Source organism: Seriola aureovittata, chromosome 1, assembly GCF_021018895.1.
Source record: "Seriola aureovittata isolate HTS-2021-v1 ecotype China chromosome 1, ASM2101889v1, whole genome shotgun sequence".
NCBI classification, from domain to species: domain Eukaryota; kingdom Metazoa; phylum Chordata; class Actinopteri; order Carangiformes; family Carangidae; genus Seriola; species Seriola aureovittata.
The window spans coordinates 8,318,336-8,334,681 of record NC_079364.1 but is presented as its reverse complement, the minus strand read 5'-3'; the positions used below and the strand labels follow the sequence as shown (position 1 = coordinate 8,334,681).

The 16,346-nt window shown below is 41.0% G+C and overlaps 1 protein-coding gene across 1 annotated transcript in view; it reads left to right on the top strand.

The window, feature by feature from the left end:
* The window catches only part of trip4 (thyroid hormone receptor interactor 4), a 68,327-nt gene that overhangs the window by 19,200 nt on the left and 32,781 nt on the right, over positions 1-16,346 (top strand). Inside the window, exon 12 of the mRNA XM_056378145.1 lies at positions 7,506-7,608. Within this exon, the coding sequence (XP_056234120.1) occupies positions 7,506-7,608 (103 nt within the window). The remainder of the gene's footprint in view (positions 1-7,505; positions 7,609-16,346) is intronic.

Below are 16,346 nucleotides of genomic sequence, written 5' to 3'. Positions count from 1 at the left end.
AAACAAAAAAATGCTGCTTCTAAACTCACCGTTATATTCATTACGATCAATTCTACTTTGCCGCGTTTTCACGATGACAAGCTGCTCTTAATGAAACTCAACGCCTTCTGCACGTTTCACAGTAAATGTGACGTGAAAAGATCATTTCTCCTCAACCGCTGGAAGGCTTTTAATGTGAAGCAGATGGAGGAGTAGGTTTGTATTAACAGCAGATGAGAGTAAACCAGCAAACAGGGAGGATTCCTGTTAAAATATGAGGATAATTAGAAATAAAAGGGGTGTGTTTAATGATAGCCTAGTTTCACATGAAGGCCTCACCCACTGTTTGGCAATTGTGTGGTGTGACTTTTACAGTTGTTGACCCAAATAGAGACTTATAACGTACACAAATTGGTCATTTATTTATTGGCCACTTTAGCTGTCTTGAGTCAGGACTTTCCTTTCAGCTGCAAACTGAATATGTAATGGTACAGACTAGTGCTCTCAGATTGTATTACAAATTCAAACTTTTATCTGAACATGGAAGTTTCACATTTAAAGTCAGTGTTTGTTCGTTGGTAGCTGAGACTCCCGCTAACCTTTTGTTTTAATTGTTTTTATGATAACTTATGAACCGGACATTCAGCAGGTTTTAACGGCAGCCAGATTATTCTGCAGAGGCGTCTTCCTGCCCATTAGTACCGGTAGAAACACCAAATAAAGCAGTTTTATGTTAAAAATCAGACATTAGGAGCTGAGCTGCCTAACATTTGCTTTTTTCTCCGATAACATAAGATATAGACGTCCGATGACTAAAATCCTTCATCCTGTTGAAGTATATAGTTGAAAACGAAAGGTTTAAAAAAAATTAATAAAACTGGATAAAATTCAGTTTTGATCCCATAATTCCCTTGGTTTGAGAACTGCTGGAAACATTTGGGATAACGTAAAAAACACAACTCAAAAAATAACTTTTATTATTTTGAATATAAAATATATTTAAACCACTAACAAAACTGAAAGGCTTTTAAACTTTGTCTCATGGATACAGTTGCTTTATTTACACTTTGACATTCATTGACATCATTTTTCACATAATGGTTTTGGTACATTTTTAAAGATATTTTCTGGAGTTAATTTCGGGACAGCTGTTTTCAATTAAAATATTGTCAAAAATGATACATGTGTGCTTAGTCACATACGTACACTGTGTGTCTGTGTGCTCTGTTCCTGTGTCATGCTGCGAAGGAAAAACAAATAATACGGTTGGTGCGTGCAAAAACCTAAAAGGCAGCTACAGTACGAGTTTCCTGAAGGCAGCTTTTTCTTTTTTTTTTTTTTTCTGGGAGGGTTAATGAATGCCAGAAACAGGCTTGTGTTGTTTGGTGAACACGATAGATGAAAGAAAGACTGGCGAACGATTGCTGTTGCATACAGTTCCCAACAACACCCTTTCACCTCCCACATGCAGCCCATAGCTCAGAGACAACCCATCTGTTTCTCCATTCCCAGGGTGAAACCAGCCTTGACACAAGTAGCTAAGCAGTATTTCAAAAGTGGCCTTTCCGGGAAGACACAGTTGGCTTTGTGCAGTTCCCTATCTATCAAAATCTCTGCCGCTGTGTTTCTCCCTCACCTTATACTCTTATTATCCGTCTTTCTTACTAAATCGTATTCCTCATTTTTACTCTCTAGTCGTGCCCCCCCCCCCCCCCCCCCCCCCCTGCTGCTCCCTCCTTTCTGTGCCTCCCTCCCCCTTATTCCACCCTCCTCATTTTTAAAAGCCACATGCTCCCAGCCCGTCTGGCTCAGTTGCACCCTGCCAATGAAGGGCTTTTTATTGGGCTGAGATTGAGTGCAGCCAAGCAGGGCCTGGCTAGGGCTGAGGCTGGGGCCAGCCTCAAAGTCCCCCAACCCCCCCCCATCTCCCCCACCCCAACTGCACAGCCCACTCCACATGCCTGTTCTGGTCTGGCCCTGTCGCCCAGAAGGAGATTACTTGTCTCTGCTGCCCTTAATTGCCGACAGCAGCTGAAAAGAGCCAGGGAGAGAGGGAGAGACATTGTAGAGAGAGGAGAGGGAACAGTGTTGGCTTGTTGAGCTGTCACTTGACAAGCTTGGACTCAAAGGTTTGTGTTTCTTCTGTCAAATCCTGGCTCTGTATTAGCTGCTTTTATTAAGATGGATGTTGTTTTCATCAAATCTGCGGCTCGTAACTCATGGTATGTTGGACTGTACTAAGAGTGAATACTACAGTAGAAAGCAGATGATGTGTCGAGGAAGGTAAGCCGGTGAAAGACTCATATGAGATATCCATACACGTTACTTTATTATGAGGGTGTGTGGTAAGAGCAATAGGGCCACTGTGCCCTCTCCCTGCCCTCTAAGCCACTGTTATTTTTCATAGCCAAGGGCTTCCTTCCAGCAGCCTGTGCCCCGCCGTCCCTTTTTACTTTTTCCAATGAACTTGTGAATTTCATATTATTACAGTTGGTTATTGTTGAATCCCCTCTGGCTTGATCCCAGCAAATTAAATAGTGGGCAGTTTATTGAATTGGCAGTCTCTGAAGAAGCTGTGAAGCTCTATGAAATTTCTCACCTCTTCATTTTGCTGTTTAGTATTTTGTATGTAGTTTTCCACTCAGCTGGGCTCTTGGTAAAATGTTTTGAATCCATATTTACAGCCCTTTGCCTCCCACTCATCCTGCTTCAGCACGTATTATCAAAGTATGGCAGTATGTCCGGTCTTCAAATAAAAAGATGCTTCAGTTTAAATTGTTTGGGCACCGACTGGTTTTCCAGTCTCTGGCCAGAAGAGCTGATTAAACACAACTAACTGGCTGCTGGTAGTATCTTCAAACTTACTGTACAGACATGAGAGAGCTCTAACTCTCTGCAGGAAAGTGCCTTTCCCAAAATGTTGAACTGTTCCTTTAAGTTAATTAACTGGATGAACGACACACACAAACTGATCAGCAGTTAAAAATGAATGTGGATACACATGACATGATGTTTACCTTCATCTCAAGTTGCTATACTAGCTCGTATTAATCAAACTATTGTCCAAATCACAGTATGGCCGAGTGCAATATCCAAATCGCAAGAGTTGCTTTTCTTTTGATGAAGGTAAAATGTGTGAGAACAGACCATAAATGAATGAATCATTGTGGTGCTACAGAGATGACCCGACCTACAAATCATATTCTCCAAACGTAAGGGAACTTCCTTGTTTAGTACAAGCCTCAACAAAAACCCCATCATCATCATTTTCACATGTTTTCAGTGAAAATGAAAAGAAAAAATAACCATTGAAATCTGAAATCATGACTCATATCATTATCGCAATATCTGCTGGAATAATCTTAATATGATTTTTTTTTTTTTGCGTATCGTTCAGCCCTTCTAGCCAGGGTGAGGTATTTTCTGAAAACAGTTTGGAGCCTGAAGATGTGGTAAACATGCACCGTTGTGTTGAGTCTGAGTTGTTGGTGATGTCTGTGATCCAGCAGAAGCTGCGGGGTCATTGTCTCACTATTGTCTGATTTCTAGCAGCAAGTAAACTTGCCTGAAGCAACTGACTAGTGATGCTCAACTCACGTTGAGACACTTTAATGCACCTGTCACACTGTCACTACACGTACACCCTCAGATCTCCTCCATGTAAAACACTTGGGTCCCACTACCCAGATTGCCCTGGGGCTGTAACCCTGAACTACCAGATTAAGAAACCGTCACAGTAACAACTTGGATCAGTCTTAACTGAATTCAGTGTGACAGCCGCTGTCACTCACAGTGTTTTCACATAAATCCACACACACACACACAGTTTCATAATTCAATACCTGTGTACCTCAACAAGCTCAGCTTTAATTGTATTTGTAAGGAGGTCCGCTCTGACTGCATTAGATCCTTCCTGATGATTGTAGAGGGCTTTAGCAAACCTCCGTGTCACACAACCACAACGTTTCATGCCCTTTTGATTAACATGGAATGGAAACAATTAGGTGGGGGAGGTAGTGAGGCAAAGCAGCACATTCAACAGCTTTAAATGCTAATTAGCTAATGGAGGATGAAAGAGCAGGCAACTGGCGGGGTCTCACACTCCACACTCGAGCTCCGGCTGCAGCTCTGCTTGTTTCATCTGACTTTAGCAAGACCACCACCATTTTGTTTCCTTGAATACCTTCCGACATTACAGCCATCTTGTGTAACGTGAAATTTTTTTTGCTAATGATCTCAAATGAGGCTGAACTCATCTTTTCCAAAAAAGCGCCTCGTGTTACTTCCTTCCTTTTTGCATAATCGCTCCTCCTGTCTGTGCATGTAGCTTTCATACTTCCCCTTTCGATTCCCTTTTTGATTATTCTTAGAAAGTAGAAATATTCTCATAGTATTTGAACTTCAGTAAAAAAAAAAAAAAATTGTAATGTGGTTTTTGTGTTTTCTCTACTATTTAAACACAAGCACAGGATTATGTTTATGTGTTTAACCAACATTTGACCCGTTTACATCAGACAGCTGTCGCATATTAATTCCTGTTGATTGCTGTTCGCTCAAGACCCGGGTCTGCAACTGTTGTTGTAATCAAATCACTGCTGAACCACAGAATTACATGCCATTTTGTATAAATCTAACAATGAATGACGCTGACTAACGGCTCTTTAAACTTAATCACTGTGCACGAATTAAACCACTCTGGATTAAAGTGTCTTCCTAATGTACATTTAAATGAAGACTCTGGAAAGTTGCTCACCTGAGTAAGCTATTTGAGAAGCACTGCATGGTGTTAACAGTTCACAGGATCGATCTTTACATTGTAGGTGGAATTTCATGTCCCCTCTGGCTACTTTAAAGAAGGGATCCATTCGTCCTGACCTAATGGGTGTTAATTGCTACGGGAAAACACTCGGCTCTCTGTTAATATAAACTAGAGAAAGGCGGACAGTGTGGCCGACGTTGTAAATGTGATTCCTAACCACTTTGTTTCTTTTATGTTTTGATACGAACCTTAAAGACTAGTGTTTTCTACATTTTGAATCATTGAAAACCAACAAGAATCTCTGTGTTTAGAAACACATACAAGGGTCTACATGGCTGGGGGCGGGTGGTTATTAGATCCCATCCAGGAAAATCCAGTTTGAGCGATAGATACAGAGTTTGAAATTTTATCAGACACCAAATCACAACACGAAAGAGCTTGTGAGAAATTATGAGACAGGATTTTACAACTCTGGTAATTATTTTATCTTTCGTTACGCAATCACAATCACAATGTAAACAGTCAATCTACCAGGACCGCGTGCTGCCACCTCATCGCTGCGGCGGCGGCACCACAATAAATGAGGTGTCTCTTTCTCATGCGGCGCTACTCGTTTGTAACTAGGTCACAAATACATTTTCATTTACACGAAAGGCTCAGCAATTTACACAAACTGTGGGGCTCTGTAGTTTTTTACTAAACATTACTGAAAGAGCCTTTTATTGCATTTGTTGGGGACTACTGCTTTCCAAACACCCGACATTCCCCACCACTTCACACCTTGATGCGAGAGTTGAGAGAGTCTGTTGAGTTTGAACTTCTCTCTCTCTCTCTCTCTCTCTCTCTCTCTCTCTCTCTCTCTCTCTCTCTCTCTCTCTCTCTCTCTTTCTCCAGCTCTCTCTTTTTTTTCTTATTTTTTTTAAATTTGTTACACAACTTTTGGAGCACTTTTCATGTGAACACTATAAAGGCTTTCCTGGAGAAGCTGTCAGAAAATATCTGCCGTTTTCCCCCATATTTAAACAATATTGCCTCCACCCGCCCCCGTCTGTGCCAACAGGAATTCAAGTGTGGCCACTCAGAACAATAAACACTTGATTTCTGATGTGGTTTAACAACACGTTGTAAGAACTAGTTCTGACAGAGCATGAACCGACCCTAATACATATCTGTGGTGCTCGTGAGTATTCGCTGCGGCAGGATGGGTGTATTTGGAAAATAAACTACAGAGCCCGTGTTCATGGCGATGAAGGAACATGTTGCACAGTTTAACAGTGAAGTGTTTTTAATCAGTTTGGTCAACAGTGGAGTTCTGTGGCACAGAGGAATACGCAACATCAGGCTTTAGCCACACAGGCTAAATAGTATAGATAAATTGGAAGAACAGATCTATTGTTGATTTTGTTTTTTGTTGACGGTAAGAAAAACAGAGTTCCCTAAACACCACTTTTGTTGCACTTACAACCCTCACCTTTTTTAACCCTCCACTAAATTACAGATTATTTTTTAAAGGGCTGTTGGGAGCTTTCTAACGAGGAGACATCACACTTGACTGGAAGACCTGATTTAATTGGAATCACTGTGTCATTTACCGCAGGAAGAAGAAATCAAGGGGCTCTTTTAGGGTTCCCACCGATGTCTAATGACTCTGAGTGTTTACGTATTTTATCACTCGCCGGTGTATTACACTCGGGTTGACATGGACTGTAATCTGAAATAAACATCTCTATCATCTTTACCCAGTTTGTCAGGGGCAGTACAGATGGATCGCCGACTCTCTCGATTTCCCTTAAAAGCCCCAAATTTGTCACAACCTTCGGTGCTCCTTTGAGGGAGATAGGGAGGCTGTGAATAAGAGAGGTGGATATCGAGGGGTGGGGTGGGGGGGAGGAAAAAGCATGCTGTCATGAAAAGAGCCACTTCCTGGCTGGCTAGATGCAATCATGGGCACTATCTGATAGCGCCGGAGGAAATTGGATGAGCTGAGAGCCGTTGGCTGCCAGTGATGGGAAAGATGACTCCTTTGTCACTGTGTCAGTCAATTCCCGACTCTCACCTGAGAGACCAATCAATAACACAGGGAGAGAGAGGCTTTCTCTTGTCTCCAGGCCTCTGTGCGCTGTAGGCTGCTGTCAGTTAGGTGCTGTAAAACACCCTCTCCTTCATAGGAATGTTGTATGGCACACATTAATATGTCAAGGATGCGGCTCAAAGTGATGTATGTCTGTAGATTTAGAAGTGAGCTTTTTAGTAAATTATGATACGCTCGAAGTTAAAAAATTCTGTGTAATTAATAAGTGAACACATTAATATTGTGCGCACGGTTTTAATCATTTTGTTATTGTGCTGCAATATTCTCTTTCACAGTGTGTCTATACGTGAGATTGCATCTGAAAAAAAAAGTCCCTGGATGTTTGGTTTTGGTGCTGGTCGTAATAAATCTCGTCTCATCTCCGCTGTTCGCACGTGGTTGCAACTGGTCTCATTAGCGGCTGCATCATTAGTTGTGCGATTATAGCGCACAAGATCCGAAAGCGAGACTCATAACTATCAGTTGCTGTCGGGCTTGTAGTATTACATCAGGCAAGGAGGACGGTTAGCTTGATGTAGGCGTCCAAATAGAGAGACTCACTGAATGATTCATATCGGTGACACGGGGCATCATGAGCTTTAACATATTCTGTCCACAATATGGTCATGGTAGTTGTGTGTAAGATGATGCTAAACTGTTTTTCTCTTCACCCCCACCCCCACCCCAACCCTGCAGTTCCCTGATACCTGTGAGGAGTCTGCTTCCCCATTCGTCTTCATCTGCACCAACCCTCAGGAGCTGCTGGTGAAATTCCCCATGAAAGGGAAGCACAAGATCTGTAAGTCCTACTTCTTTCATGTGAGGGGAAGTGGAGTGGATGAAATTAGCCTGAGCCGACTGAGAATTTTTTATTATTTCTTTTTTTTCCGTCAGCTTTCTCCTCTGTGTTTGTATGTTCACACACACACACACACACACACACACACACGTAAATACACATGTAAAAGAGTGATAATACCACCTGCAGTTCCTGATTACTATATTTTCATTAATAAAACAGAATTACAAACGCACTCGCTCGAAGCAGGCTGCCACATACACATGTACAGATTCTCTCTCCGAGAGCCATCTGTAAAGACGGGATTTTGCTGTCAGGTTGCCGGGGGGACAAGTCGGGCCTGGATGTGCAATGTTGTTGCTGTATTGTGTGATTTATAATAGGACTCAAACACGTTTTCCCTCTGCTGCCATAGCTGCTGCTGCAAAATGATGTACCTGCAAGCTCTTTTGTTAATATTTCAAAACCCTCTAAAGACTTGAGAGGATTGTTTATGCAGCTGTGCCTCTTTCACATCTTTCCAGATCGATGGAAAAGGCTTTTTTTGAGAGGCTCAAGGTAGAATGTAGCAGGAGCTGTGCCCTTTTTTTATTTTACTAAAATGGATGTGATGGCCTTGTCTGCAGTTTTGTGAAAATGAGGAACAGTTAAGAAGGTTTTAGAGGTTTAGCACAGACCTGAACAGACAAGTGAAATGAAGTGTGCGTTAAATGGGATGTCAGCATGTCTTGAAAAATGTGTTTGGTTTGAACACTGATATGAAGACGGGTTCAGTGAGTGTCTGAAAATACTGTCAAAGTCTTCAGCTCTGTTTTAGAAATTGTCAAACTGTTGCGATGTTTCCTGCTCCACTACATCTGAAGCGAAAGAAAAGAAAAAAAAGATCAGGTTGCTCATGTACACTTGTTTTCATTTTCACTTTTAAATAGTCTTAAACTGTTTGTACCTTAAATTCTGTCATTAACTACAGGGCTGAACTTGATAAGACATGCTGACACAGTGTTATAGGTTTGCCGTCGTAAGCACGGACCGCTGTAGGGAAATCTGTACCTACATTATTTAAACCGACAGTAACTTGTGGTTTTATGAATCAGCAGCTTACTTATAATTACTTGATAAATGGATCGTTTATTGCCTGTTTATTTTTTTTTACAGTACTTGCAGCTTGATTCTTTCCCATTTAGAATTTCCAAACTGGTGATGTCTGAAAACACTGAAAACAGAAACGCTTCAGTAAGCCTTTCCTCTGGTTTTATCTTGATGACATAACATTTCTACTATCCATAAAGAAATCCTGCCAGCAGCCATTTCAAGTGCGTTACCGTTTTTCCGAATCAGTGAGATTTTGCATGTCTTTACCTGCTGAGAGATGTAACAGCACTGTCTTCCTTATTGTCCTATCTGCCTTCCAGCTTTGTTCCAGATATGGCTTTCACATGTGTAATTTCATATACCTATTCCCAGCCAAACACACACACACACACACCATCACTACCACCACCACTAATCTCTTGTTGAGTGTTTAGTAATGCAGCCTGAAGACAGCTGTTTTTTGTTTTATTTTAAGACTATCCACATAATTTTACTAATTCACATATAAGAGCATCGATATACCCCCTGGTCTTTCACAGCCAGACCTGTCTGCACAGTGCTGTGTCAGTGCTGGAGAAGGGTCTGGCTGCACCTATTATCTAATTTGCCGATGGGGGAGGAAAACGCTCGCCACAAAAAACAGCGAACACGTATGTCGACTGTGCGATTGCACGATCCAAATCTTTATCAAAACTTTGCCGTTTTGCGCTTGTAGCTTGTTAGCTCGGAGGTTGTTGTAGTTTCCCGTAGCGAAGTGGATTTTGAAATCTGTAACAGCCAGGGGAAGTGGAAAGGGAGGAGAATGGCGCCCAATGGCAGGCTTATATACGTACAGCCTACATCTGACAAGTCAAACTAATATACCCCAAAAAATGCACACAGACACCAGTCAGTAGTTCTGTACATATGACACTGGGTGTAGGATATGGGGGTCCTATCACATAAATCAAATCAATTAAAAAAGTATTTCAGAATATCAAATATTCAACCTTATATTTACCCTTCTACTATTTGTTTACAACACATCTTCCCTTCAATATATTGAGCTGTTGGAGTAATTTAGATGTACCATTGCATTATGTACTGTATGCCTGCAGGTCTGTATGTATTGCATGTTCTTCTCAAGTGGTTGGTATTGATCACAATATGCTCCCGGCTTCACGCATTAGTCCAGGTATTTGGATCGGTCATATCCTGACGCACTAGACCTCCCCTGTCCAGCCTGTCTTATTCACCAGCCAGCTTTTCACTATCTCACTCTCTTGCTCTCTCGCCCCCTCTTCCACCTCAATTCCCACTGCATCTCACGGGTCAAGGCTTTACCGCTCCTCTTACTCAGGGGGGCTTAGCACAAGTATTTTTTTTGCTCCCGCAGCAGCTTACATTGACAAGATCTGCTTGTCACTGGCATTGCCGGCCATCTCATGCCTCATCGGAATGAGCAAGAAAGGAGTACAGTTCCCTGCTTTTCTCTTGCTTTCAGCAGATTCATGGCTTCGTTGCGTAACACAGGCAGTTTAGTTGTTAAGTAGTTTTTCTTAGCGGTGTTAAACACTAATATGGTTGACAGTTGCTGGTAACTGACAGTGATAAGCTTTGGTACAGCAAAATATCAGGTTACACAGCTGCCAGGGTGTCGACCTTTGTCAACACCTCTCAAATGTCTTTGCTGGAATCTTGGTTCGGTTGTTATTGTTTATTATTTTTTAAATCACAGTTAGCTGTTACCTTAGCAACAACAACTCTTCCTGGGGTGCATTTAAAAAAAAAAAAAAAATACAAACAATTCAAATGCTTATCCATAATCCCCATCCATTCAGACAATATCACACTGACTAAAAAACATAGTAAAATCACATCAATCCAAGCGTATGATTTGTAAAACAAACAAAAAAAAAAAAAATCTGTTATTTTACCGAGAAGTGATAAGAAATATCTTGTTGTAGTTTCTTTGCTAGATGTTTTCTTTTTCTTAACCTGCCACTTTTTCACTCACTACATTTTGTGCTTGGAAATTTACAGTTGCTTATGTTTTCATAAGAAGGGGAATTGTTTTGATTGGTGTGACTGCCAAGCCAAACACATGAGCTGAAAGCTGCAAAATGCTGCAGTCTAGCGTGCTGCTTCTTGTAGGATCATCAGTACTAGCTGATGTTTTGCTTTCCAGGCTGTGTAGCAATGTCGCTTATTGCAGCTGGAAGGTGGAAAAGGACAGGAGAGCTAACACGTCCGCATACGGTTGGACATTATTGGATGGACGTGGCAATTATCAAATAATGTGATGCTGCCTCTCTCTGTCCAGCCGGTTTTACAGTTGCCTTTGGAGATAATATGTTCGGCACTGCTAGATGCAAACTCGGGTTGATCAGTCATTACCCTGTGGAGTCTGTGGCATTTAAAATGGCACACAGCCAAGGCTCACTCCCTGTAATAAGGGATGTGCATTATGGTTTATGGTCACATCCTGTGAACATTTGTATCTGTGTGTGTGTGTGTGCTTCTGTGTATGCTGAAGGTCAGTCTGGGTGGTGAAAGCTATTTGGCTCTCTGACACGAACCCAAGTTTGCTTTTTCTCTGCCTTTATAGCGATTCCCTCAATTCCCCCATGTTTTTAATAGCCTGACATTCTCTGTAAGATGTGGCTGTGCCCACACAGCTAGAAAAGTGAAACACACACCATACACCACCAAGATGTCTTCATGTAGTGTATCTCATAGATCTAATTCAAAATGTCAAAGTAAACCTGCTCCTCACCTTATTATTATTATTTTTTTCATGAATAGTTTTACCTTTTTCAGGTCAATATCTAGTAAAAGTACCAGAATGACTGGACCTTGTCTAAAACGGTTACACAACGTCAGCTGATCCCAAAGAAGCAGAGAGTTCGTTATCTTGTAGCGTGCAGGGCTCCATGAAGGTTGGAGGCATCACAGTGCTGGCATAAGCCATTCCTGCTCCAGCCCCCCTTGTCATCTTAAACTCCATATAGTCAGAGATGTGTGTGATCCTGACACGAAGAAATGTACATGTCTCTACATGTCTGAATTTATTTAAGCCTAACTTTAGATTCTTCCAAGTTTGAAGGCAGAAACTTTGAATGACTGTCCATCTCAGCTTTAATTGGTAGACATGAAACTGGGACTGTTGTTGCTTATGACCTCCGAAGTATTACAATACACTAACATTACATTACACTAACCCTAACCCAGATTTCAGGTAAACACTCAGAGAAACCAAATCTTGCAAGGCTTGACGGGCCGGGGCTGGGGCATGGCCGAGAGCGGTGACTGCTTTGTTGTGACATCACAAAGTTACAGAAGTCCTGACGGCTTGTTTAAGGCTTAGTTTCTGAATACAGGCATTTCTCTTTGGACTGAGCGCTTTGATACTTTCACAGTATTAATATAAAACCTGGACCTGCTTTATAATCAGAGAAAACACGGAAATCTCACTTCATACAGTATGGGACCTCTAAGCCTTGTTTAAAGTGTTTGACGAACATGCAAGTCTCTTGTACAAGCAGTCCTATAATAAACTGACAAAAGCACAGATCACAGAAGTGCAACAGTTCAGGATCTATCGTATTCAAGTTCTGATAAGCTCAAGGCACCAAATGCCAATTATCCATCTCGGGATAATTTAGCAGGAATCAAAAGTAATGCTAAGTGATATGACTGAAAAATGAAGATAAAAATTCAGTTCTGTAGTGTGTATTTGGTTTATGGCAAGCGATACGTTTGCACATGAGTTAAGCATGTAATTAAATCTCTGTAATCACATACAGTACTACAGGAAGTGCAGAAGGAACAGAAGAGATTGTTGCACAGTATAAAAATAAAACAGTCATCCAACGTCCTTTACAGCCCATTCCCAGCTCAGTTTGGTGCTGAAAATAAAACTCTTGTGATATTACATATGAATTCAGTGAGTGCTTTATGAACATTGGCTCATCTTTTTCTATGAAGATTAGTCACACTAATGGCTTTCCAGCAGATACAAAAGAGCTCTCTTTCGCAGAGATTTGATCCAACTACAGGGAAGGAAGTCATGGATATAATTGCTAAGCTGAGAAATTCAGCTTCTGCAGCAGGTCATGATGAGATCTTTTTTATCTCTTGTAGCGTAAGTCATTGACATATATAATCTCAAAATCACTGGAGACTGGAGGCATTTCAAAAGACCTCAAGGTCGACAAAGTAGTTCTCCTGTCTCAACCCCCGAGGCACCAAATTCATTTTACTTCCCTTTCTACAAAGGCCTTTCAGTGATCAATAGCAAAGCCCTTTTGGCACATTCCCACACAACCAGTTCTTTACAGTGTGTGTAATTGTGTTTTATTATCCAAACAATTTTGTCACATGTTTGGAAACTGTAAGCTGTTGAGCATGAATGGATGAATATGTACTCTTGACATATTAGATAGTATTAGCTATGATGAGAAACTGATGTTTGAAAGGAGGTTTTTTAAACAACAGGAAGACGCCGTCTGTACTGTATGGTAAAGCTCAAAGAAAATAACGGGCTGCGTAATTATTGACCAATTGCACCAAATTTACCACTGTAAAAATAGACAACATTGTTATTGTGTTTCTTTCCTGTGTTATCTCTTATATTTTGGAAGAAAACTACAACAATATTGAGCCTTTATCTCTCATGTCTTGTGAGCTCAGTCGGTGTGCAGCACAAAGTTATTTCTAGGAAACTCCGCTGGATATTGACGTCTGTTTCTGAACAAATTTCCACTTACTAATTTCCCCTTTTCTTTTTTCTTTTTTTTTTTTTCTAAAAACTAACTCTTAATAATTCTAAGGAACTCACACTTCTCCATCTCCCTTCAAATAATTAGAACCAAATTGTGAGGGCCCTTTGTTGGAAATTTACTGGTAGTTTACGGCTAAATACCAAATAATCTTGAGGCAACTGCGAGGAAAGTTTCCAGAAAATGAATGGTAAGACACAGAGCCTGGGACATATAATACAGCAGCAACACATACACTAACTTTTTCACTTGTAGCTACTATATGCTTGTCTTATCATTTGTCTGCATGTGCTCTGTTAGAAAATACAGACCATTGAAATCCAGTACAATACATATTAAGCACCCTTATGGGAATTGCTTGAGGCAAAGAAATCTATATTTACTTGTTCCCGTGTAACAGCCACGTGCCAGGGGACTAGTGAGTATACATCACAAATAAATGATTCTCTTTATTTGGTTGTTATGTATTCTACATCATACCCCTTGTACACACTGCACTTCCAGCTCTCTCTTCGATGTAATTTGCATTTTCCGCGCATACATTATGGAGCTGTTGCAATATGTATGGCTTTTATCCCTCAGTTGCATCACATATGGAAATAACACGATATATTCCCAGTGAAAATGTTGTAGTTGAATTTTGCTCCACTAACCATCAGCTGCACTGTTACCTTGTTATTACCTCTTTGTTTTTACGTGTGAAATCACAGTACCATGGGATTGCAAATAGAGAAAGCCAATTACCTAACAAACGTCCACCTTCTCTCCTGAGGTGGTCATGACTTTTTTTTTTTTTTTTTTGTTCTCCTTTATTTCTCCCCTGCGCTCTTTCTCTGTCATCCACCGCCGGGAGACAGAAAGAGGTTAGAGCAGCGGAAGTCCTGTTTTGGTTATTTATTCATGGATTTTCCATTTAATATTCATGCCTTTTTCAGGACTATCTGGGTGCAGAAGAGAATTTGCTGCCTCGGAGGCAGCCGGGGCCAAAAATCAGGTTTCAGCTCGAATGAGCCCAGCGGATAAAGGGGAGAGAGGGAGAGATAGATAGAGAGGAACGAGAGAGCAGGGTTTCATGTGTTCTCTAGTAAATGAGAGGCAGGCCTTGAAGGTGACAGGCTGTGTTTATTACTGATCTGTCAGCCGGTTAATGGGGAGAGGAGAAGAGAGGAGAGAGGAGAGAGCTGAGCTGTCGAGCAGAGACCGGAGTACACAGGCATGGGAGCAGGAGAGAGCCCCAAGCAATAAACTTTGCCATACTAGATCTGCTTGTCCTTACACATTCAGTGGCAACGCTCCTGCATGTTGAATTCTTACTAAATCAGGATCTGTAAAAGGAAAAAGAAAAAGAAAATGAAATGAATATTTTTCAGTGAACAAACATTAACAGAAAGGATTAAGACTGAGACCTATTGTTAACATACTCTACCTCCGTAAGCCCAAAGGTGAATTTTCATTTCATCATCTCCCCGTGTCTCTCCGTGCGGCTCATCCCAGCACAGCCCAAAATTTCTGACTGTGCAGACGGTGCACGGAAACAAAACGTGTGAATGCAGACACGAGAGTTTTTATATCAAGGCTGCGAAGTGCTTCTCTGCATGTAGCAGAACGTGCACAGGAGACGTTGAGAGTCGTTTTCTCGGGTGTTTTTTTTTGTACTTGCTCATACAACTTGTAAAATGTTTTTTTATTTTCTGTGGCGTTTTGAACCTGCCTCCTGAAGGGAGTTGTATCAACCAATCAGCTTGTTTGAAGGTCTGGTGAGATCCATTTGCTTCTCTGCGAGCCTTTGCCACCTGCAGTTACCCATAATACACTTGTGTATGTTGGTTCACAGACACTTTTATGTGAAAATTATCGTCTTTTTTGTTGTTGTTGTTGTTGTTGCAGTTCAGATTCCAGGTGTGTATCTAGGCTTTTTAACATTGCAAACTGCACTAGACTGAACTTTTCTTTTTTTGCCACACCCTGATGTTTTGTCTTACTGCACTTAATTGAACAAGAGTAACCTGGCATATAAACTCTATATCTCAATGATTATTATTGTGTTTTATAATCAGGACCTTTTTTGAAAAACAAATTTGAAACATTTCATATTATTGAAATCACATTTTTCAGAATTGTGTAGCCTTGACAAAGACATGCTTTACCCTGGGAGCTTTGTTATACTTGATTGCACTTGAGCTCAGAGGTTTAATCAGCTGCCTTTGGTAATGAAACCTCTTGGTTCTCCGTCTGACTAAAGGGTGAACAGGCTGTGTAAAGAAATTGCTCTTTGTTGTAGCAATAGAATTTATCTTAACCAAGCATTGGAGCCTTTATCAGTCACCATTACAAAACCTGTATCAATCAGCATTCGACGTGCCACTGCTTTCTTTGGTGTCACGTTTACTGCGTGACTCGCATGCTTTCTGCATTAAGCATTCATATTTTATTTAGTCATCATGTCATGTAATACAATTGCTATTTTATTCATGTAAAAAATGCGACATAATTATTTGGGATAATGTACATGTGGCATGTGTTACCGAGGTTCATATGTGCTCCTAATGTATACATGAGGCTCTGGTTTAAACAGCCAGTGTCTGTCTGTGTGATGAAGGCATTGAAATATACTGGAGGTGTGTGAGAAGCTCGCTGTGTCCTTTTGTTGAGATATAGATGTTACTGTATTGTTGCACAACCCAGTTTTTCTGATGATGCCTGAGGGGCTTATACTCCTGAGGTTAGAATTGATTTAGTCTGAGGAATATAAGATGGATAAAAGTGAGGCAGGCAGAGGGATGTCTGTTTCATGCACTCAGCACAGTGGATTTCAAAACGTCGGTTTTGTAACCAAATTATTTCTGCTTTACAAGTGATCCTTGCTTCTTTTTTCTTTTTTTTTTT